The sequence below is a fragment of the Delphinus delphis genome, chromosome 5 (genome assembly GCF_949987515.2).
Source record: "Delphinus delphis chromosome 5, mDelDel1.2, whole genome shotgun sequence".
Classification (NCBI taxonomy): Eukaryota; Metazoa; Chordata; class Mammalia; order Artiodactyla; family Delphinidae; genus Delphinus; species Delphinus delphis.
In genome coordinates, this window is record NC_082687.1 from 40,648,413 (window position 1) to 40,673,564 (window position 25,152).

The 25,152-nt window shown below is 39.9% G+C and overlaps 1 protein-coding gene across 1 annotated transcript in view; it reads left to right on the top strand.

The window, feature by feature from the left end:
- The first annotated feature begins 3,950 nt into the window (after positions 1-3,950).
- Positions 3,951-25,152, top strand: part of LOC132425364 (placenta-specific gene 8 protein) — a 37,898-nt gene continuing 16,696 nt past the window's right edge. Inside the window, exons 1-3 of the mRNA XM_060011668.1 lie at positions 3,951-4,086; positions 17,800-17,941; positions 20,135-20,259. Coding sequence (XP_059867651.1) covers positions 17,830-17,941; positions 20,135-20,259 — 237 coding nt within the window. The 5' untranslated portion in view covers positions 3,951-4,086; positions 17,800-17,829. The remainder of the gene's footprint in view (positions 4,087-17,799; positions 17,942-20,134; positions 20,260-25,152) is intronic.

Here is a 25,152-nt window from a genome sequence, read left to right on the forward strand (position 1 = left end):
GATAGCAACCCTATTCAAGTCCCTGGTTCCAGTAATTTGGAAGAGCTCTTTATATCCCTGCCCTCAGGCTCTTGCTTTCTTATTTTTATGTTTCGTTTGGGAAAAAGGGGCAGGTAAGTGGGTTCTGTTACTTGTAGCCTATACACAGCCTCTCCCTAATGGAAGTTACTACATTTCATGAAGAAAGCTGGGCCTGTCTACAAGTCTGTAGCCACTGAGTATGCAGACAGGGTCCCTCCAAGAAATGGAGAATCTTCCATCTAGCTGCAGAAGGACAGGAATTTAATCTGCAGTTAGGATTCCCACAATAATATATAGGGAAACAAATGTCACAACTTCTTCCATAGCACCTCCTCATTATCATAAAACTGTGTTCTCAGTTGCAACCTTCTGGAAAGGTATTTCCACCAGATATAAACTGACGAGTTGCTGGCATGAGCTGGGGCTGAATGCGCATCTAAGCACAGAAATAGATTTCCATATATACTGGTTTTGTAATATTGATCTTCTCCTTTACCAAGCGTGTTGTAAATCATCTGGTCTTTATTGGTTCATTATCCTTCCCCAGGAGACAATGTTTGGTTAGAGAAATAACTACGTGAGCTGGACCCCTTCTCTGTGCTGCACTTACTGCATGAGCCAGCTCCTCCCCATTTAGAGGTAACAGACTCTTAGTCTTCTCTCCACAGGAAGGTTAAAGACTTGTATACTTTAACTAAAAAACAAGAGCTCATAAACCAAAATGATCTTTGGCATCCGTCCTGTTTCGTACAGGATATGACTTCTTCTGCAGAGCTGCCAAGATTTCTAACAACTTTTATAACAATGGGCCCAGAGGACAAGCAAAGGAAATCAAGATTCATTTACACGTGACCTGATAAAAGCCTGAGACATAGAAATGTTTTGCCCTCATGTGCATCTGGAAATGCTCAATTTTCTATGAAAATTTTTATATCATGGCCAGTTTTCTGGCTAGAAGAATATTAATTATAATTTCACAAGAAACTGGCCCTCTATTCGATATGATAGCTCCAGTTATTCCAGATGCTGATTAGAGAATGGCACTGAACACAGAGCTTAGCTCCAGCTGTTTCCTTTTTAAGAATAAAAAGGATTTCTAACTCACGGCTTTTTAAAATTTGACATATGATTCACATACCATAAAATTCACCCTTTTAAAGCACAATTCAGTGGGTTTTGGTATATTCACAAAGGTGTGCAAAGCTGGGGCTGTGGGTTGGGTCTCAGTTCCTCTCCACGTAAGTACAAAATAGATAAAGGAAGATAAACCAGAAACTAAAAAGACAGGGGATGGATAGGAAAGGGGGGTGAGGGGATGGTAACAGGACAGCAGAGATGAAGAGGGAGTGACCTTTTTCTGAATAGATCTTACATTACCACACCAAAGGGGACAGGAAAGAAAAGAAGTAACCTAAGTAACTTTGGAAAACAGTGTTTTGACTTGATCCTGTAAAGCTAAAAAAGCAAAAAGAACTGTACACAACACTGTAATCTAGTTGGTAAATTGGTTTCTTACAGAGGTGTCGGTTAGCAATTCTGAAAGCCCCATGTGTACATAAAAGGGTTGGATTGAACAAATAAGTAAATATATTGTAGATAATGAAAGCTAAGTTTTTTACTGTCTGAAAAAGAACTTAAAATAAGGCAAGGAGGAAAGCTAGAATTAAACCTCATGGAATTGGATTAGAATTAGAGGTATCAGTGTGAAGTCACAGTTTTGATTGATAATGATGGGCATATGTATGCATATCCATATATGTACATGTACACACATTCATTCATGTGTATGAGTAAATATACATATATCCCCTCTCTTTACTGAAGGAGCCTAAAAGCAATGAGAACCCAACAGCAATGAGCCCGCCTAGCACCCAGATCTTTTCTAAATGCTGTTCTCCAATGAAAAGACCCAGGGCTCCTTGGAGAAGAGGTTAATTCCACATAGGTACTCTTCAAACATGTCAAAGTCATGAAAAGCAAGAAAAACCTGGGGCACTTCTCCAGATAGGAGGAGACTAAAGAGAGAGATGACAACTAAATGCAGGGTGGAATCCTGGATTGGATCCTTGAACAGAGAATGGAAAAACTATTAAGATTCAAATAGTTTTGTCTGTGGTTGAGTTAATGCTCTTGTACCAATGGTAATTTTCAATTTTTGATCATCTTACTATATGAGATGTTAATTTTAAAGGAAGCTAGGTGAAGGGCATATGAGAACTCTTCTATTTTTGCAACTTTTCTGTTAAGTCAAAAATTGTTTCAAAATTTTAAAAAAGGTTTACTTCACATAGAATTCACTGTCATTGAGTGTTCTTCTCCCACTGCCCCCAGTGTAGCTCAAAGGGGTAGACTATGTAGTTAAGCTCTTTTATCCCTTACTCTGGGTAGCATAGCAGGCTAAACACAGACTTGACATGATTTGACCCTTTCTTTCCTGTATTCTTTCAGGCCTGGGACCAGGGTGAGGTAAACAAAATGCCTATGAGCACAGAATTTAAGAAGACACTCACTCTTAGTGAAATTGCTGGACCAAAGGATAAATCTATTTTTTGATTCTGCTATGTATGTATAGCCAATACTGACTGCCAAAAAGAGAGTACCATTTTATAATGCCACCAAAAATCAATGAGTCTATCATCCATTTTGCAAAACCTTGTCAATACTGGATGTCACCTGGGTGGGAGGTGTGCGGGGGGATCATTGTTTCAGATTATAGTTGGTATCTCAACAGTCTTTCAGTGATATCAGCTAACATACATTGAACATTAAAATGGACTAAGCCTGACTTCCCTGGCGGTCCAGTGGCTAAGGCTCCACGCTTCCACTGCAGGGGGCTCGGGTTCGATCTCTGGTCAGGGAATAAGATCCCACATGCAGTGCGGCGTGACTAAAAAAAAATTTTTTTTAATTTAAAAATAATAATAAAATAAAACAGACTAAGCCTTATCAATGACACCCAATGACTTTAGTAGGTAAACCTTATTTTTCTAATTTTAGAGGTAAGGAAACCAAAGTTTAGACTTTTTAGTTGACTTTCCAAGTCCACACAGATAAGAGGTTGAACAACGAGGATTTTATCCCCTGTCAGCTCAGCTATAAACTATGGCACTTTTTACTACATCACGCCCAATCTCTTTATACCGTTTCTTTTACATTTGAATTTCTTCCTTTTGAAATACCTGTTCAAAACATTTTGATTTCTGATTCCGTAATTTGAGCCTTTCAGGCATGAAAGTGGCCAGCCTTCTCACTCCCTCTGAGGTTGTGAGGAACAGCGGATGTTTCCCACTAGAGCGAGGCTAGCATCAGACTATAGGGTGAGAACGTGAGGCAGGATGTGGTGCAGACCTCAACAGACACAGATTACAGTCCCTTTTCAGCCAGTTCCTAGCTGCCAACTTCTAGCCACTTAGCATTGCTGTGACTCAGTTTCCTTGCCAGTTAAATGGGGATGATAATACCCCACAGACTTGTGAGGAGAATTCAATAAATTAATACATGAAAAGCATTTAGTACAGTGCCTAACACTTAGTAGGCATTTACTTAACCAATGTCAGGGAGAACAAAGGAGTCCAAAGAGGCAGAAGAAAAAAAGAAAAGTGTCTGATTAGGTATGGAATTCCAGATAGCCTGTTTTCTCCTTAACCCTACCTACAAGCTCCCCAATTTAAAAATGGCAATAAATACACACTAAATCACACTAAAGGGAAAAAGTAAAATTTAAAAATTGGTAAGCTCTGCCAGACATGTAAAACCAGTCAAATTATATAATGAATCAAATCTTCCCCCCGCCCAAAAAAAAAGATACATGAGTGTACTTAACACAATGTAGGAGAAGGAACACAATTCTGCAGGCAAGAAATGCTTTCACTTTCAAAGTAACAGAAACATACCTTGAACACTCCTCTGCCCAGACTGCACTGGCCAATGAAAAATCACTGATTATGTACTTTGTACTGCATACTGCGATGGAAACATACTTCTCTCTTTTCTGTATCTTTCACTTCTAGTGAGATTCTCTCTCAAGCCACAAGATACAGCCTGCCCAGAACCTATTTCTTAACTGTAAGTACTTTGAAATGAAGCACTTCTTTAAAAGCTTATCTAGCGCTGGGGGGAAAAAAAAAGTTTTCTTTAATAGTATTTGATTTTCTTGTTATTATTTCTAACATGCAATATTTCGAGGTCCAGCCGAAAGACCAATGTTCTCTTATCTAATTGCTTTAAATTTAGTTAAGTTAGTCAAATTCAACATGTACCAGGCATGTGTGAGATGCCATGCTTTTCATAAGGTAGTCTTGAATCCTCATCAACTATTGCTTTCAGCAGGATACATATATTAGGCATTGTGTTTATAACTTTATCATTAATTTCACTCTTTATTTCATACATAGGCATGTTTACTCGTGCTAGTCTAATTTCTTTTGAAATTATTTTGCTTGATTTTTTTTCCATTAGAAAAAGAAGACGGAATTTTATAGATTTAGCTAATGAATCATGAGAATCCTTGAATTTTTGGTATGACAGTAAGAAAAACACACTAGAAGGCTTCAAACTTAAATTCTGGTGCTTTATTTATATGTATAAAGAAAGAGACCCTTCTCATCTCACATTTGTTAACTTCTGAGATGAGAAATTAGGAAATGGAAATGTTTCAATCAAAGCAAAAAAAATTAAAATTTAACGTTGATAAACACTAGAAAGAAAAGGAAAATCTAAGTGATATATTGATTAATATTAACGTAATTAATGTAGTAGGTTAATACTAATTAATATTAATAAGATAGGGGCTGTCCTTCTCAAGAGTGAGGTTTTCCAGGGCAGGGAGACAGGTATAAGATTAGTTGTAACTAAAACTAATGGATGAAATTAGGGTGTTTAAAATGTGGGCCAAATCCTGCAAGGTTTCTGGGCATTGAGGTCATTCCATGAAAGGGGTCTTCTAAAGAAAGGGGTCTCAGTCTCTCTTCAAATCTTGTCCACCAAGATTCCCATTTCAATTCCTCCTGCCTCCATTTTTCCTTTTTCCGGAGTGGCCCCCACCAACTTTTTTTGTCACCTGTCTGCTCTGTGGCATCAAAGACAACATGAAACGAAACAGCTGTGTGGTCCCTCAGTGATGGGCAGAGCTACCGGCTGTGGAGAAGAACCTACAGACTCTCCTGAACCCCTACCATATCTAACACAAGTGCTACACACGTTGGGTGTCCAGTAATGTTTGCTAATGTGGGCTGGATCTGCAGTTATTCTTAACAGAAGAGAAATAAAAATGCCCAGGGCCGTGGGTTACCAAGTGTCCTCTGTAAGGGCACTGATGCTGGAATCTCCTGAGACGCCAGGCCTCTGCATGGGCAGGCAGCCCAGGGGTGAGTGGGGCTAGTTCAGCCTGTGCTCCTCAGGAAAGCTGGAGGCCCTGGCATGGCTACATCTGCCTGGAGAAAGGGATGGTATTTTTCTAATTCTCACCAAGCTGTATCTATGCAGAGGGGCCACATTTCTCTACATGACAGCACCCTATGCCATAGGGGCAGCAGCCCTGAGGGTGCTCGGTACAGATTCCTGGACCCCAGCCCATCCCACCTAAATCACAGTCTCGAAGGATAGTGCCCAGGAATCTATATCGTAAACAAACTCTCCAAGTGGTTTTTACGCACAGTAAGCATTGAAAAGACGACTGAACGGAGGAGACAAGCTTGTAGACAAGGTCCCAGAAATTCTTGGAAACATTACTGGGCACTAAAATGATTTCAGGGAAGTTGTCTTTTGTTATCTTCCCCTTAACTCCTGCTGTCGATCTTTTACCTTGAATGGTTAAGGTTAAAGACTATTGGGTATTTAATGGCTGAAGCAAAGAGATTTGCAACCGTTTAGGATACTTTGAGTTCGTTTTTATTTTATATTTTATTGTAACCTAAAGGATGCCTAGAATTGTGAAATGATATTTAAACCACAGAGCTGCACAGGAGTAAGTGTGCTTGTTTTCTCTTCCGTTTGATAGCTACAGGGAGCTCTTTCTGGAGTAAGAAATCTCATGTGAGAAGTTACAAAACCTCTTTCAGAATAAGCCACATTAGTCAAAAAGAAGTCTGGGGCGCTGGTTCCTAGTGCTGTTGTTCTGGGCTGGGCCGGATAGAGTAGCCTTCCCCCCTGCTGTAGGTAACCTTCACTAGAGGTGAACCTTGAAACCTCCTGGGGCCCCCAATCTCTGCTCAGTTCTAGGTGCTAAAGTCCACAGAAACACCTGGGGTGCCCCAGTTTTCCGTATTCAAAAGAGGAAGTCAAAAGTAGTGAAAGAAACAGAAACAGAGAGCTTTTAACTTTGGGGCTAAAGACTGTTGAGGCCACTACACTGAGAAAGTAAACTGTGGTACAAACTAACTGGCAGTCAGCACATGGATATTTCCCACGAAGCTGCTGGCTACAAAATGTGCAGATTACCATTGACTGAACTTCAAAGGCACTCAGAGAATGCTCCAGTCTCTGCTTTAAGGGCTAACAGCAGCCAATCTGAATACACAGATATATAAAGTATGTACAGAGTGAGGACAGTTAGGAAAAGGAAAGGATGGTTAGATAATTGCAGGCAAGTTTTTATTTTGAAATCTTCAGATCATTCTATTCAAAATCACAGCATAGACTTCTTAAAAAAATAAGCAAGTTAAATGAACATGTTTTTCCTGAGAGAGATCATGGGAAGGGTATAAATTCATTAATTCAGCAATTGGTTACTGAATGCCAACTTGTGCCAGGCACTGGCCAGGGGCTAAGGAGAAAAAAATTCAGACAGCTATAGGATAATCAGCACAACCCTTTACTTTCTTTTTTTTTGTTGTTTTTTGTCACTGCATTTGCTTTTTGTTTCCAAAATGGGTATTTCTTGTGTTGATTATAAAAGGAATAAATGCTAATTGTAAAAAATTTTTTCAGACAATGCTCAAAATTATAAAGATAAAAATATCTACCAGCCAATCACCTAGTGATAACCACCAAACATTTTGTATAGCCTTTCCTGTTTTTTTCTGATATTTGATTATTAAAAAGAAATACAAAAGAAAGTTTGAATTTCCTTTTTTTTTTTTTTTTTTTGAGGTACCCGGGCCTCTCACTGTTGTGGCCTCTCCCGTTGCGGAGCATAGGCTCCGGACGCGCAGGCTCAGCGGCCATGGCTCACGGGCCCAGCCGCTCCGCGGCATGTGGGATCTTCCCGGACCGGGGCACAAACCAGTGTCGCCTGCATTAGCAGGCGGACTCTCAACCACTGCCCCACCAGGGAAGCCCTGAATTTCCTTTTTTTAAAGCATTTCCTGCAACACCTCTTCTTCCCAGGCCCCAAATATGGGAAGCTATCACCCAAAACTATGGTTTCTGTCATGTGAGTACTGGGGTTTGGGATATAGGATGTCTGGCAGTCTAAAGGAGTTCTAGGGAGAACTGCCACTGCGTTTTCAGGGCTGAGCACTAGCCTGTGTCTGATGTGCACCGGCTCCAGCGGGCATCACGCACTAAGACCGCGGTAGCGGGCATGTTAATGGGCACCTACTGTGTGCCAGGGCCTGAGCTAAGCTTTTGCGTTACATCAGAGAACACAGTCCCCAAAAATTCCCTGCCCTTGTAGAGCTTACGTTCAGGACTGGAAGCTTTCCCCCAAACCAAGGTGATTATTGTAAAAAGGGTGAGCAACAGAAATGACACAATTGCAATTTCTTTATCTCCTTTTTCATGAATCCACAGAACGAGTTTGTTTAGAAAGCTGTGGATGCTTCTTACTAAAATGAAAAACAGGCATGCGCACTAGAAGTAGAATCTGGGGACCACTTAAGAGGTGTTAAAATCATTGGGGCCAGGGGCAGGGGGTTGCTGATGATAGTTTCCTTCTGTATTACTTCCTGATCAGAAGTGAGCTGATCAGCCCATTCATCTGATGAAAACTTTAAAAAATGTATTACAAATGCCTGGTGAGACTGAGCGGCCGCGGCTGGCGGAGCGGCAGGGTGCCGGGCAGCGGCACCCCGACCCTGTCCCAGACCCCGGGCTCCCTCGCGCCTGACCGGCCAATCTCGGCTCCCACCAAGTCCGGCAGGTCCAGTCGCGTACGGCGACAGGGACCAGCCCGGGTCTCAGCCTCGCGGACCCTCCCCGCGTCCGCGAGACGCAGCCGCCTGGAGCTGGCCGCGCCCCGACTGCGGCCGACCCTGCCCTCGGGCTCCGCGCTGCCTGCCCAGAGGGATTCGGGGGCAAAAAGTCGGGTCCCAGCAGAGGAGACGGCCGGGTACACAACTCACGTACTGGGAGGCGGAACGTGGGTGCCTGGCGGAGAACACCTTCTGCGCCGCAGCGCTGCGCGCAGTCACCATCCTGAGGGGCGAGAGGTCACGGCGGTGAGAAGCCCACCCCACCCTCCGCCCCTCCCTGCTGAAGCCCCGGGCCCTGCTCCTGCCGAAGCCACACCTCCCGCGTGCGCCAGAAACGGGGAGCGAGTGGGCTCTCCGCCCCAAATGGAAAAGCGGGGGCTGCTGATGGGCCCGGATGCTTTGATAACTTGGTTCAGCCTGACACCGGCGCGCCCCGCCATCGGCGGGCTGTCCTGCCCTTGTCACTTCTCCCTGCAAGGGAGCCAGAGCACAGCCAGAGGCAAGTTCGCTTCGTTCCATCACCTGGTGATCCTACCCTTCAAGATAGACTCCTGCCTACAAAGACACCCACAGATAACGCAGGCCCCGAATGATCACCCCCCCCCGCCGCCACCTTCCCTCCTCCCCCCCATTTTTGTTCACTTACTAAACCTTCTTTCGCGGTGTTTTCTGTGAGATCCACAGTGGTTAGCCTCTCTTATTGTAAAAGAGCAGTAAAAAGCCATTATGGCGCATTAAAAAATAAATTAAAAAAGCAAAAACCAAAATAAAAAACCACTTTAATGCATATAAAAGGACAAACCTAATAAATTTTAAATAAGCTTCAGCTATTCTGAATGCATTTTATGGTGTTTTATACGAAAAAGAGAAATTCTTTAGGATGGTTCCTAAGAATTATAAGTGGGAAATGCAACCACAGTTCAAAAATCTTCTTATGGCTATGTTTATATTATATACTACTTGGATTTGGGAATGTATGTTTTACAGCTTTTGTAACAGATTGCTTTTGTATTTTTCACTCTAAGTCCTATGGGGGCTCTCCTCTTCCCATATCCTCTTTTGTTTTCTTATTTTTTAGAAATAATTTTAGATTTATGAAAAATGTTGGAACAATAAGACACAAAAAGACAAACAATAACAAATGTTGGCCACGATGATGGGACCCGCAAACAAAATGCAGCAGTTTTGGAAAACAATGTGAAGCAGTTCGAAATGCTAAACATGGCCTTGGTGGTATAGTGGTGAGCATAGCTGCCTTCCAAAATGCAAAACATGAAGTTAGTATTTTGACCCAGCAATTCCACTTCTAGATAGACACCCAAGAGGAATGAAAACAAATGTCCGCACAAAACCCTGTGTGGTACGCAGATAGTAATAGGAGCGTTATTCATAATAACAAAAAAGTAGAAGTAATCTAAATGACCATCAGCTGATCAATGGACAAACACAAAATGGTATATCCACACAATGGAATATTGTTCAGCAGTAAAAAAAAAAAAAGTACTAATGCATGCTGTGGTAAGGATGAACCTTGAAAACATTATGCTAACTAAATGAAGTCAGTTACAAAAAAAGCATATATTCTCTGATTCCATTTATATGAAATGACTAGAATAAGCAAACCAATAGAAACAAAAAGCAGATTAGAGATTGTTTGGACGTAGGGGAGGCGAGAGGAAGTGGGGAGTGACTGTTAATGGATATGGGTGCTAAAGGATGTGTGCTAAAATATTTCAAAATTAGATTATGGTGGTGGTTATGCAAGTATGAATATACTAAAATCACTGAACTGTATCCATTTTAAACAATTGAATTTTATAGTATGTAAAATATTTCTCAATAAGATATTTTTTTAAATAACAGGGACTTTCCTGGCAGTCCAGCAGTTAGGACTGCACGTTTCCATTGCAGGGGGTGCGGGTTCAATCCCTGGTCAGGGAACTAAGGTCCCACATGCATACGGCACAGACTAAAAAATACAAAAACAAAAAAGTAATACGCAGAGTCCCCATATACCCCTCACTGGCTTTCCTTGTTAATGTTTTACATAACAATCGTACAAATACAGAAACCAGGAAATTAATATTGGCAAACTGCTATCACCTAATTAATCCACAGATCTTATCCAAATGTTACCAATTGTCCCACTATTGCCCTAAGGAAGAGAAAAGCAGCTCTTGCCATTGTGGAGCTGGCCCAGTGCTGTGAGCTAGGCTTTGGTGTTGCAGCAAGCTGGCCTGGCACTTACACCAGGTCTTTTTTTATTTTTGAGATATAATTGACATATAACATTATATTAGTTTCAGGTGTACAACATAATGATTTGATATTTGTATATACTGTGAAATGATCACCACAGTAAATCTAGTTAACATGCATCACCACACAGTTACAAGATTTTTTCCTGAGATGAGAACTTTTAAGATTTATTCTTTTAGCAACTTTTAAATATACAATACATTGTTATTAACTATAGTCACCATGCTGTACATTACAGCCCCAGGACTTATTTATTTTACAACTGCAAGTTTGTACCTTTAGACCACCTTCACCCATTTCTCCCACGCCCTACCCCTCACCTCTAACAACCACAAATCTGTTCTCTGTATCCATGAGTTTGGTTTGTTTGCTTGTTTTAGATTCCACGTATAAGTGAGATCATCTTGTATTTGTCTTTCTGTGTCTGACTTATTTCACTTAGCGTAATGCCTTTAAGGTCCATCCATATTGTCCTTCCCACTGGGTCTTGATGTTCCCCTCTAGCACATGAACAATTTCACAGAGCATCAACATCAGATAAGACCATAATGGATCAAATAAAAACACTAACACTCTGTAATCATATTTGAACACAGATGAATTTTAAACATTATCAAGCCACAAAATACCAGACATTTCCCTTTCCTGACTAATATGAGTGATTGCTATTTCTTTACCTGTTGCAGGGTTAGGCTTGCTCTAGTCACCTTCATTCCCATAGATAAGATTTATTAATATACCCAGTCATAGCATTGTCTCCACTTTCTGGAGCACATCAATATGTCCCATTACTGATAATATCAACTTTGGTCACTTGACTAAGATAGTGTCTGTCAGATTTATCCACTAGAGAGTTGCTGTTTTACTCTTTGTAATTAATAAGTAGCCTGTGGGGAGATACTTTGAGATGTGTAAATATGTTGTTTCTCATCATACTTTCAAAGTCTAATTTTAGCATCCATCTGTGAGTCTTTCCTATAACAATTATTACTGTAGTGTTTGCCAAATGGTGATCTTATATTTCCATCACTCCCTCTATATTCATTAATGGGAATTCTCCCTCATTTTATTTATTATTATTATTATTATTCTGGCCGTGCCGTGTAGCCTGCAGGATCTTAGTTCCCTGAGCAGGGATCAAACCTTGCCTCCTGCAGTGGAAACGTGGAGTCTTAACCTCTGGGGACCACCAGGGAATTCCCCCCTTCTCCCTCAGAGTAAATAAAATTTACTCTTTTATTTATATCAGTAGAGAGTTACGGATAGTTTAGTCTATGAATTATAATCAGATATTAACATTATTTGGTTACACAAATTGTCCCAGATTTAGCCATTGGAAGAGCCATCAAGTTGGCTCTGAGGTCCTATCTCTAATCCATATTTGCACTCTTTTTTACTTTTTGGTACACAAGATGTTCCAGGCTTATCTTGTACTTCCCTTTCCCAGCCCTGGAATCATCCATTTCTCTAATGAACTCAGGCTCTTTTTAAAATTGGAAAATGGTATTTAGAAACCAAGATTTGGGCACAAGGTGTGTTCATTGATAGTGGGTTGTTGTTCCTTCTAGGTCCTCTCAATGGAGAGGGCTAGGAAATATTTATGTATTCATACACATTTCTATATCTCTCTGTGTGTATGGGTGTGTGTGTGTGTACTGTAAAGTTGTTGTTTGTTGCCTCAGTGGCTTTCTAAGTGCCTGTTTTGAACTTTTACCAAGTTATTGCCCACTTCTAGGTACCCATCCCCAGTACATGCGTTCATAAGCCTTATAATGACTTCCCCATCTTACCCTTTTCCTACTTTCCACATTGACCAAGTTACATTTAAATTACCCAGTGAGAATGCTTCCTGCATGCCACAAGCTACCCCACTCATGACCCTCAATAAAGGCATTTGCCCATGAGTCCTGGCTCTGCTCTCTCGACGCCTGTTGTTACCAAACTTCAGGCTTCTAAGGGACTTTGCATGGCCCTTTGGGCATGTCATGCCTCCCCCTTTAGGACCTGTGAGTAGAATAAATTCTTTAATTTCATATGCTTGTCTGAATGGGATTTCCGTAGCTGTGTTGGAGTGACCCTTAAAGACCCCACAAAGGAGTCTTACCCCCTCATTTACAACTGTGTGTGTGTGTAAATAACCATGAGTTCATACCAATGATTCCAACTCAATAGGACTCATACTAGCTGTCCTCCTTTCCTTATTTGTAATTTCTTTCTCTGACAGGGAAAAATCTCAATCTCATTATCCACAGTATATTATTCAAGCCATAGATAGATAGATAGATAGATAGATTTCGGAATTGCTAATTCATACCTCTGTGAAAAACAAGTTTAGTAACTAGAGTATAATATTTGTCAGGTTTTTTTTATAGCTTTATGTTATATAGTCAAAATACTTTCCAAGTTTATTTAGGTTACCTTTTTCTTCCTCAGTGTGGTTATAATATTAATTGTAATACAGTCAGGTCTATTTGTTAATGTTTATATTGCATTTTGGGATCCTGCCACATTCTCTTTGATTTTGACTATCCATTTATGCGTTGACTTGATATGTGAAATATTAGCATGGTTGGAAGAGTCAGAGCCATATGAAAAGGTACACTTAGAGAAGTGTTGCCCCCAGCCCTGCTACTCCATTTCCATTCTCTCATTCTTTCCACCTCATTTACCCTGAACATAACAAGTTTCATTTGTGTCTGGTTTATTCTTCCTGTATTATTTATTGCACAATTGAACAGATACATGTGTGTTTTCTTATTTCCCTTTATCTCTTACATGAAGGATATCATACCGAAAACATTCTTTTGTGCATTTTTTTCCCACTTATATATATCTTGGAAGTTACTTCATGTCAGTTTATAGAGCTCGTCCTCCTTCTTTTTTTGATAGCTGCATAACACTCCACTGTGTGGGTGTACCATAGTTTATTCAACCTGTCTCCCATATAGTGCTTACAATTATTTTGCAAAAACAAACAATGCTGCTAGGAATAACCTCATGCATATGTGTTTTTGCATTTTTGGAGGTATATCTTCAGGATGAATTTCTAGATATGGGATTACTTGGGCAAATGGTAAGCGTAAGTGTAGTTTTGTTAAGTATTGCTAAAGTTCCTTCCAGAATGGTTGCACCAGTTTGCATTCTCACCAGAAATATATAAGTACCTGTTCCTCCACAGCCTTACCAAAAGAATGTGTTGCATACTCTTTAATTTTTGCCACCTGACAAGTGTTTAATTTGCATTTCTTTAATATTGAGTGAGTTTGAACATCTTTTTTAATATACTTAAGGTCATTTTCATGTCTTCTTTTGTGAATTATCTGTTCCTGCCTTGTCATTTTATCAACCTTGGGGCTTTTAAATTTCTCTCATTTTAAAGATTTTTTTTAATACTTAATGTCAGATTTTGTCCTCTCTTTGTGTACCTATAATCATTTTATTAAAACTTAGAAAAATATATGTTTGCAGACCACACTCACTAATGGGAAGGGAAATACCTAGAGCTGTTTTCTGATGGTGATAAAGTTCAACAGACAGAAACCTTTAAAAAAACGTTTTAAAGCTTCTTCCTTCTTTCTAAAAAAATAAAAATAAACTCGTTTAATAGTCATCCAAAAACACTGTGTCCTTCACATGAGGCTGTTTGCTAGGACTCAGGGGACCATTTATAATGATTGACCTGGTTAATTTACAATTAGCTATGATGAAGCCTGGGCAGATTTAGACATGTTTGAACCATTGTTGATACGCTTTCAATTGTGTGGAAAAACATCCAAGATGTTGCCTTGTTTCATATACTGCTCTCCCTTTTTGTCCATGGGAACTACCAAACTAGCCAGGCATTACTGGGCAATGCAATCTAGAAAGAAACCCAGTTAATTCAAGAAATAGAAAAAGTGTAAAGTAATATGGAACAATGGAGGTAATTTGCTTGTTTTTGACACTGCCCTATGAGGGAAATAATACAAGAAAGCATTAGTATAATCACATTGCCTGAGTATCTCAAAGCACTGTATTTTCAATTTTAGTGTTTTTCTTTTGTCCTGAATTCTGAAGTGGAAATGTATTACATCTCAGTGTCTAGCACACTGTGAGTAAATCAAACATATAATAAGTACTTAATTCAAGAAGACAAGGAAAAGTACCTTCTATTAGACTACATTGAAGTTGGTGCTAAAGGAATAAATATGAAAAGAGAGTTCCAGTTCTCAAGGAGATCACAACAAACCAATGAAAATGCTACCCTGTAATAAGTGCTGTGATGGAGCAGGGCTCTAAAGCTAAGGGGCAAAGGGAGGGACAGGGACTGTGGAGTGAGCCAGAGAAGGATTTGAATTTCATAATTTACTTAAACTCTCTGAGCCTCCATTTCCTCATCAACTCAATAAATATAATAATTCCTACTTGGCAGGGCTGTTGCAACATTAAGTGGACAGTGTGAGTCTAGCACAGTGCCTGATATAGGGTAGAATTTCAATGAATATTAGCTGATATTATTGCCAACAGATATTTGTGGAAATCATCAAAAGAAATTTCCTTGCTGCATTTTTGTACATTTTAGCCGTACTCCCTGATACTAATCTGATTTTTTTTTTATTGTTCATTAAATTCATCCCTAGACTTTATCTCATAGAAGGTACTCATAGAAGGTAATTTTCATTGTCTTCTTGAATTAAGTACTTATTATATGCTTGATTCACTCACAGTGTGCTAGACACTGAGATGTAATACATTTCCACTTCAGAATACAGGACAAAAGAAAATACTCTCAATAAGCACAGAAGGTGGATAGGTCAGAAACCATTTCCATTTTTAAAGATTAGTAAGAGGAAATTTAAATGATTAGTTAAATAACTAGGCTGATCAATGACTAGTCCAAGATCACACAGTTTAGGAAACCAGAATTTGAGCAAAGATATTCTCACTTCAAATCAAATCAATGTTGCATGACCCCACACTGCCTCTCATGATGGAGAGAAATTAGGACCCACCTAACAAAATGTACTTCATAATAAACGTTGCTGGGGCACACCATCAGGGCTTGCCCCTAACACGTACCAAGGGTCTGTCAGCACTGACAGTCTGCACTGTCAGAGGGATACAGGCTCCAGGTAAATTTGAAGTGAAGGACCAACTTGGATGAAGGAAGATTGGAGAGGACTACTGTGATGTTGTGGTTTTTAATAAGAAATACATATTTGGTCTTCATTCCCGTTCATGGCACAGAGCTCCTAAAATCTTTGGAATTTCTTACATGGTAAGAGCAATAAAGGTGTCTTGTTATTCATAACAAGCCCCTCTCAACTACAGAGGAGTTTATGCTAATGAAGTGACTTTTTTGAAAGCCCTTGAGGGTGCTGGTTGCCAGAGAAACCAATCTTTGTTTAGAGGGTTGGAACTTTTTGCGAAGCTCTCAGACTTCCAGGGGAGGGGAGAGGGGTTTGGAGACTGAATTCAATCACCAATGGCCAATGATTTAATGAATCATGCCTGTGTAATCAAGGCTCCATAAGAACCCAAAAGGACAGGTTCAGAGAGCTTTGGGGTTGGTGTACTGGGAAGGTGGCCCACCCCAAACTCCACAGGCTCTGAACCTCACCCTCTGTATCTTTTCATCTGGTTGTTCATTCTTATCCTTTAATAGCCTTTGTAATATATCAATAATCTAGTAAGTAATCTATTTTCCTGAGTTCTGTGAGTCAATCCAGCAAATTTATCAAACCTGAGGAAGGGGTCATGGGAACCTCTGATCTAGTTGGTCAGAAGCACAGGTGACAACCTGGTCTTACAATTGGCATCTGAAGTAGGGGAGGGAGGGCAGTCTTGTGGGACTGAGCCCTTAACACGTGGAATCTGACACTGTCTCCTATAGACAGTGTCAGAATTGAGCCAAATTGTAGGACACTGTATGGGCAGGCTCCTCAAGATGTCTGTTCTCTTGTTCTCTGTACATTCTCTGCTTACCAGTCCCTGCTTAACCTACATTCTATTCAGATGACTGACCTTCCCTAATCAGCAAATACCTACGTAATTGCCCCCTGCCCCAGCTAGTGATTGTTCTAAGCTTTAGATCAGAATATCTCCCCTGTGATAGCTTATCAAAGGGGTGGTGAGAGGCTGTGCTCCTCTGCTTGTTTCCCTGGTAACCAGTGAGCCAACCTGATGTCAATCCTCCCTAAAACTGGTAACCTCCCTCTCCCCCCATCCCCTGCCCTGGGAGCGAAGACTGGTGGGCTGTCACTCCAGGACCTTGCTTCAGAAATGTAAGATCCCCCTATCCATTAAACCATTGATGTTTCTGTCACTGACTCTGGGCTCTTTCTTCGGTCTCCGGACAAGTACGGAGCTCGCAGGCCTGCAGGGTGCAATCCAATGGACCCCCATCTGGTGTTGCAGAATTGCTTGGTGTGGAAAAAAGCTACCACACATTTGGTGATCACAGGTGACAGTGTTCTGTGAGTAGACAGAAAACAGGGGAGTTTTTCCTTTACAACTGCTCATCAGAAACAAGTCCACAGCAAAAGGGAACATAAAAGAGGGGCAAGAGGAGAAAGGTTGCAAGTACACAAAAGCTTAGTATGGTGCAATTTTACAGAAGTCCGTTTCCGTAATTCACTACTCCTTCTGTCAACTGAAAAAAAATGCACAACGTGAGTGTTGTGAGTTAAGTTTTATTTGGAGCCAAATGAGGACTATAGCCTAGGAGAACAGCCTCACAGATAGCTCTGAGGACCTGCTGCAAAGAGGTCGGAGGGGAGATGAGTATGCACGCGATTTTGGTGAAGGGGGCACGTGCGTCAAGCACACATTTTGGCAGAAGGTTGCTGCTGGTCACGGGGAGCAGACGCCTCCGTTAATGATTTTAGTGCTTTTCTAGATATGAGAAGATGTAAGAAATGGGGCTCATAAAATCTTCTCCTAAAAAATATCTAACTCTCTGAAGGCCTGTTCTGCCAGTGTTTCCCAGAACACACAGTGCCTCATTCCTGATCACCGTGCTGAACTCCTTTCAGGGTGTGTTGAAGGTCAGTGACTGCAGTGGCGGGTGACTTCGTTCTTGTAGAACCAAACAGCGTGCAACAATTTTTAGTTGGCATGGTCATTATCACGGGTTTTCTAATTTGTTTCCCTGTCTTGTGTGGAGACCAGGCACCTGTTTAAAATAGTTCTTACAACCCTGTTACGTTCCCTAACACCAAGAGAAGAATCTGTACGTTTTACCAGTTCAGTGAATCCCTTCCCCCAGGGGCCTCTGCAGAAATTCTGTTCTTCAAAGATCAACAAGTCACTTGGTCTAAATTGCCTCACTTGCCCGTGAAGCAGAGTACCTCAAAACAAGCTTCCAAGAGCAACCTCCAGGCTACTTACACCAAGTTTTTCCTTTCAGACCACTGCCACGTAAGACCCTGCATCGAAAATGCAAGCTCCATCTCCAGTGGTCATTGTAACTCAGCCTGGAGCTGGTCCGGTTCCTCAAACCTCTAACTGGCAGACGGGCATGTGTGACTGCTTCAGCGATTGCGGCGTCTGTAAGTGCTGGGGAAAGTGCGCCCGTAACTGATGCAGAGGTGAATTACCAAAGACCAAATCCTTCCCTCACTCCTCCCTTATTGTGTAGTAAACGTTCCCCACTGATGCCAAAGTACCCTGTGTGTCAGGCAATGCTTTGTTAACAGAAAAAACCTGTACGGACTGTAAATTAATTGTTCTCCACCCTTCGAAGAATAGTCTTACTCCTAAAATAAGTTCTGGAGTTAAGATAATAGGCAAAAAGCTGATAACTCTAACAGTGAACAGACTTGGCCTAATGACTATAAATAGACCATACATCATATTAAAAGAGACATTTCAAGTTTTACTTGATTAAAAAAAAGACTGCTCTTGTTACACATAAATTAAACTCATTATTTTATAGTTACACTGTGCCCAGTAAACAAGGGATAATTTTCATCCATGGTTTCAGCATGAGCTCAGAGAAAAATTATTTTATTTGTACATTTAGCTTTGTTATACACCTAAGAATAAAGAATTCTAAAGGCAATTAACTTCTCATTGGGTAAAATATCTCTGACCCTCCTTGTTTTTTGTTTTGTTTCTTTTATGAGCGCTCTCTAAGTAAACTTGGGAGAGAGGAAGTTTGAGAGAAGATGGAGGTGTCAGAAAGGTCAAATGCTTAGTTCTCAACACCAAGCAGGAAACAAACAAACCTGCCTATATAACAAATTTTGCTCTGAGGTTTTTGGTATTGTTTTCCTGCCTCCTTGAAGTCTACACAGTGTTCTGAGACAGGAAAGGAAAATTTGTTAACCTCTAACTTATCACTGGAATTGAAATTTGAAATCGAGTTAATAATTACATTGAAAAGCCTAAAGGGGGGCTTCCCTGGTGACGCAGTGGTTAAGGACCCGCCTGCCAATGCAAGGGACACGGGTTCAAACCCTGGTCCGGGAAGATCCCACATGTTGCAGAGCAACTAAGCCCATGCGCCACAACTACTGAGGCTGTACTCTAGAGACTGCAAGCCACAACTGCTGAAGCCTGTGTGCCTAGAGCCTGTGCTCCGCAACAAGAGAAGCCACCGCAATGAGAAGCCCGCGCACCGTAATGAACAGTAACCACTGCCTTCTGCAAGTAGAGAAAGCCCGAGCGCAGCAACGCAGACCAAATGCAGCCAAAAATAAAGATAAATAAAATTTTTTTAAAGTAGATTGTAAAATAATATTTAAAGTAATATTAGATATTAAAAATAATATTTTTTAAAAAAGCACAGAGGGAAAGAATTACCTAGGAAATGGAACAGTTGGGTTTATTGATTTGCTGTCATTGTCCTACTGGATGACCTGGGGTGATGACTTACACTTCTCGGGACATTAGTTCAACATCTGCATATCATAGTGATAATGAAACCACAATAATAAAACCTTCTAAAGATGAACATTCTAATCCCCTAACCCCTAGTATTGTTACTCAAATAAGTGAATTACAAGTCCTAATATGAGCTTAATATCTTCATACAGAATTTCTTAATTGTAGATCTGACCAAATCATTCTCCCTTCTTAAAATATTTCAGAGGTTCCTCATGACTACCATGACCCATTCTGAGCACTCGTACTTCCTCTTTATCCAGTCTCCAACTCGCCATGGGTCCAGCTTCATCCCCGTCCCATCCCTGGCTCCAGCCATGTTGAATGAAAACCAGCCATTGCCTAGACATACCATGTTATCTAAAGAGGGTCTTTTCCCTTTCCTCTACCTATAAAATTCCTAATCATCCTTCAATATTCAGATCAAGCAACATTTCCTTCCCAGAGCACTGGAGGCCCCATTTGTGTGAGTGACTCCTTGGCATCCTGAGTAGGTTTCTGTTGGAGAATTTTTCATATGATCTAACTTCCCTTCTAGACTTCAGACAGAGGCATTGTCAGTACTGAGGATAATCTCTGGAACATGGCTAGGTTTCAGTGAATCATTCAATACATGGATGAAGGCAGTACTACAAAAAGAATACAGACTTTCCAAGGTGTGGTTATTCCAGAAATGATTGGGTGGAGAGAAGGGAGAAGCTGATGCGTTGCTGAGCAAAAGCAGTGAAGATGGACTTGGCAGCAGGATGTGTGACAAAGGCCCCAGGATTTGGACCGCCATTCATGAAAGCACACTGACTTTCAGCTGTGGTGGGGGCAGAGTGGAGTAATTTGTACCTCTGATTTCATGTGTCCAGGTCTCTGTGGCATATTTTGCTTCACGTGTCTTGCATGTCAAGTTGCATCTGATATGAATGAATGCTGTCTGTGTGGAACAAGTGTTGCAATGAGGACCCTCTACAGGACTCGATACGGCATCCCGGTGAGTCTCTTATGACACTGTATCATTCAAGTATGCGCCCACGTTCAAAATAATTGTCATAAACATGGAGACAATTTGATGGTACCCATCATCATACGAATTTGATTAGTAGGAGTTTCCTAGCATCTGCAACCTTGTATTCCATTACTGTAGCAATAGATCCTCTGGTTATGGGACCTCCTTCTATGTTTCTGTGAAAACCTTAGAAAATAAACAACTCTTGTATTTGCAATGTATGTCATACAGTGGAAGAGGAATGTTCAGAGCCTACTATGCCCCAGGTATATTACATATGTTACATCATTTAATCCTTACACCAACCCCGTAAAGTAAGTAGGCCCACCAGGCAGAATTCCTTCTTACTCAGGGGAAGTTGTTCTTTCTCTATTAAGGCCTTCAACTAATTAGATGAGACCCACCCACATTATGGAGGGTTACTCTAAATCTACTGATTTAAATGTTAATCTCATCTGAAATATTATCTTCACAGAAACATCTAGAATAGTGTTTGATCTAATATCTGGGTACTATGACCTGGCCAAGTTGACACATAAAATTAACCATCACAGGAAACAAATATCAATAAATAGACAGAGGGCTTCCCTGGTGGCGCAGTGGTTGAGAGTCCACCTGCCGATGCAGGGGACATGGGTTCATGTCCCGGTCTGGGAAGATCCCACATGCCACGGAGCAGGCTGGGCCCAGTGGGCCATGGCCGCTGGGCCTGTGCGTCTGGAGCCTGTCCTCCGCAATGGGAGAGGCCACAACAGTGGGAGGCCCGTGTACAGCAAAAATAAATAAATAAATAGGCAAAATATTTTAGGAACTTATCTTATTCCATTGAAATTATTTTATTTTTTATTTGAAAATATTTCTTACTTTTTTAATTATACAAGATAATACATATATAGGTAATTTTATGACAAATCCAAACACAGAGGTATATAAAATAAAAAGTGAAAATCTCTACTCAGTGATAAATTCTATTAGTAACTTGGTGGTCTCCTTCCTCAGGTTTCTTTTTCCTATGCCTATAAGGCATATACATATAGATTAGATGTAGCTATAGCTATAGATCTAGACATATGGGGTTTGGGATATGCAGGGCTAATTTATTGCTTTTTTTTTTTTAATGAGTTCATACTATATTGTAACCTGTTTTTTCCACTTAATATATGGTAGACACCTTTTATGTCTGTAATACAGATTCTTTTTAATATCTGCATAGTATTCCATCATAGAGATAACATATTTAATCACTTCCTTATTGATGAAAGGTTAAGTGATATTGCAGTTTAAATAGTTGTACGTATATGATTTTGTACATGCACTGGTATTTTTGTAGGATAGTGTACTAGATTAGATTGACAGATCACAGGATATGCACATTCAAAATTTGAAAAATACTGTTAAGTATCCCTTCAAAAAGATTATATCAATTTATAATTTATTAATATTATACATGTGCCAATATAATATTTTTTCATGTTGCCTGTCAGAGAGGAAATGATATTTCCTTGTCGTTTTAGTTAAATTTTTATTAGATAGATCAAGCAACTTTTTGAAAATTTATTGTCCTTTTTCATTTCTTCTATAAATTATCTGTACATATACTTTGTTCATTGTTTTATTGAGTTGTTTTTCTTTTCTAATTGATTTGTAGGAGCTCTTTATTTATTACGCTATGACTATTTAACATGAAAGTTATCAACTTTTTTAAAGGCTTAGTACATAATCAATTTTTTTAAATGCTCATTAGGAGTTTGAAAAATTAATAACAGTCTAAAACTAAAACTTTAGTTGGTTTTGACAAAATTTGGAAGATTGGAAGGAAGAGGAAGAAACTAAGATATTCTAAAGGCTTTGTCTGGCATTGATAGATAAATACATATTTTTTTATAAAAAGAACATTACTGAGGTATAACTGACTTACAATAAACTGCATATATTTAAAATGAACAATTTGATAAGTTTAGACATATGTATATACCTGTGAAACCTCACAGTCAAAATACTGAACATATTCATCACCCCCAAAATTTACTCACATCCCTTTGTAATCTTTCCTTCTTTCCCCTCCCCTCTTCCCCAAGTAACCACCAATATGCTTTCTGTCACTATAGATTAGTTTTCATTTTCTACCATTTTATATAATAGAACTATACAGTGTGTAGCTTCTTTCACTCAGTATAATTATTCTGGGATTCTTCAAATCGTTGTGTTGTGTAAACTTAAATGTGTTAAGAGGGTAGATCTCATGTTAAGTATATATTTTTAACCCAAACAATAAAATTAGAAAAAAAAAGAAAACATTTGAATGGCAAATAAGAACATAAGAAGATGTTCAATATCATCAGTCATTAGAGAAATGCAAATTAAAACCACAATGAGATACCACTACACACCTATTGGGATAGCTAAAATTAATCAGCCTAAACCACACCAAGTGTGAGCAGATATGGAGGAACTGAAACTCTCATGCACTGCTGATTGGAATGTAAAATACAGTTTCTTAAAAAGTTAAATATACACCTACTTTTTAGCCCAGCCATTCTGCTCCTAGATATTTACCCTACAAAAATATATATCCATACCAAGACTTGTACACAAATGTTCAGAGCAGTTTTGCTTGTAATAGCCAAAAACTAAAAACCACCCAAATGTCCCCCAGCAGGTGAATGGATAAACAAATTGTGATCTATCCATTATATGGATACTACTTAGCAATAAAAAGGAATGAACTATTGATACCCACTACAACGTTGATGAATCTCAAGATAAATATAATGTTAATAGCCAGGACATGGAAGCAACTTAAATGTCCATCAACCGATGAATGGATAAAGAAGATGTGGCACATATATACAATGGAATATTACTCAGCCATAAAAAGAAGCAAAATTGAGTTATTTGTAGTGAGATGGATGGACCTAGAGTCTGTCATACAGTGAAGTAAGTCAGAAAGAGAAAAACACATACTGTATGCTAACATATATATATGGAATCTTAAAAAAAAGAAAAGAAATTGTTCTGAAGAACCTAGGGGCAGGACAGGAATAAAGACACAGATGTAGAGAATGGACTTGACATGGGGAGGAGGAAGGGTAAGCTGGGACAAAGTGAGAGAGTGGCATGGACTTATATACACTACCAAATGTAAAATAGCTAGTGGGAAGCAGCCACAGAGCACAGGGAGATCAGCGGGGTGCTTTGCGACCACCTAGAGGGTTGGGATAGGGAGGGAGGGAGGGAGATGCAAGAGGGAGGAGATACGGGAACATATGTATATGTATAGCTGATTCACTTTGTTATAAAGCAGAAACTAACGCAACATTGTAAAGCAATTATACTCCAATAAAGATGTCAAAAAAAATTTTTTAATATATAATGTTAAGTTGTGGGTAAAAATTTAAGGGTCATTGCTAATAAAAATTAGTTGTGGAACATCTAAAACTACTAAAGGGAACAAAAGGAACCAGGAAAGTTCTATTCAGCCAAAAATGAAAAGAAGGAAAAAAATACCATTTGATGAATACCAAACGTAAAATAATTTGGCTATCTCATGGGTGGGAGTGATTTAGATTTATCAGCTGTGCTAAAATGTCTTTACCTTTTATTATTTCTTTTAGTGTGTTTGTGGTGAGTCTTTGAGAGTCTGACCTCTTATGTGATAGGTGAATAGCTGCCCCACTTATCTCACCCCTCTTCTCTTCTGGGGCCCCAAAGCCCACATTAGGGTCATCTGTTAAACTGCTCTGCAGGCTGTGTTCCAGGCAAGGCCACAGCTGGCAGCTCTGGGCTGGCCCAGCTGCTCAAGCTGGCATCAGTTAACCACTCATCTTTCATTCCCCAGCCCATTCTTCCTCCTTTCTGAACTGAGAGTTTTTGGTTTGGGGTTTATCAAATACCGTGCCTCTGACTATGTTAGGTTTCATGTTCCTTAGCTCTGTTTTACTTTCTCCATCAATGTAATCCCATCTGCTTCATTTTTTTTTCCAAAAATTGCTCATGATTTCTGGCTCACTAAATCCCCCCATCCCTGTTTTCTAGTACAGCTTTCATTTTAGTTAACAAAGCTCTGCAAGCACATAGTTTTTAAAATTATCTAATTTATAAGGTTTGTTAAGGAAAATAGTACTCCCCAAACTTCTCTCCCCTACTTCCTCTTTCCAAAGGCTGATCTTTGGGTGTTTACCTCCGTATCTCCAAATAGTAGACTTGTATTGCTACTTTTTGACTTTGCAGTTTGGGGCATTGTCTCTGGACTTCTTACTGTGGAAGATGAGAATTTAGTTCTGTTTTATCCCCCTTCCCCACCATGGACATGCACCCTACCCCTACCTCACTCCTTCCAATATAGTTATATATAATTTTGGTTAAATCCGTATTTAGTATTTATATTATGATAGCTCTGCTTGCTCTTCAGAGTTGAGTTGAATCGTGTAATGAACTATGATTGCCTTTTCTACTAAACTTTGTTTTTCCTACTATTAATAATGCTTGGCTTTTTCATTAGGAGTTTTTCATTTACTTAAGAGTAGTGCAGTCCCAAACTCTTTCCCAGTTTTCTAAATCTCTTCCCCAAACATTCAATACATCAGACATTCTATCATTTTCGTCTCCTTGATGAAATCACTCCCTGACCCGCTACCCTTTGAACTAGATGCTTTTCACTCCTGGTGCTCTGCTTTTGCCCTGAGATCTCCTTCGCCATGACTGGAGATTCCATTAACCGCTCCCCCATGTTAGTCTCTGGTTTCTTATACCTTTCTTGGTTTGCTCCTTCACTTTGGTGGAGACATCCTCTAGTAGCTTCCTGAGAAAGAGAGAGGGTAGAGGAGAAAAGAGATTTTACTTCATGAAACTCCTTATTTTACCCTCATATTGATAGTT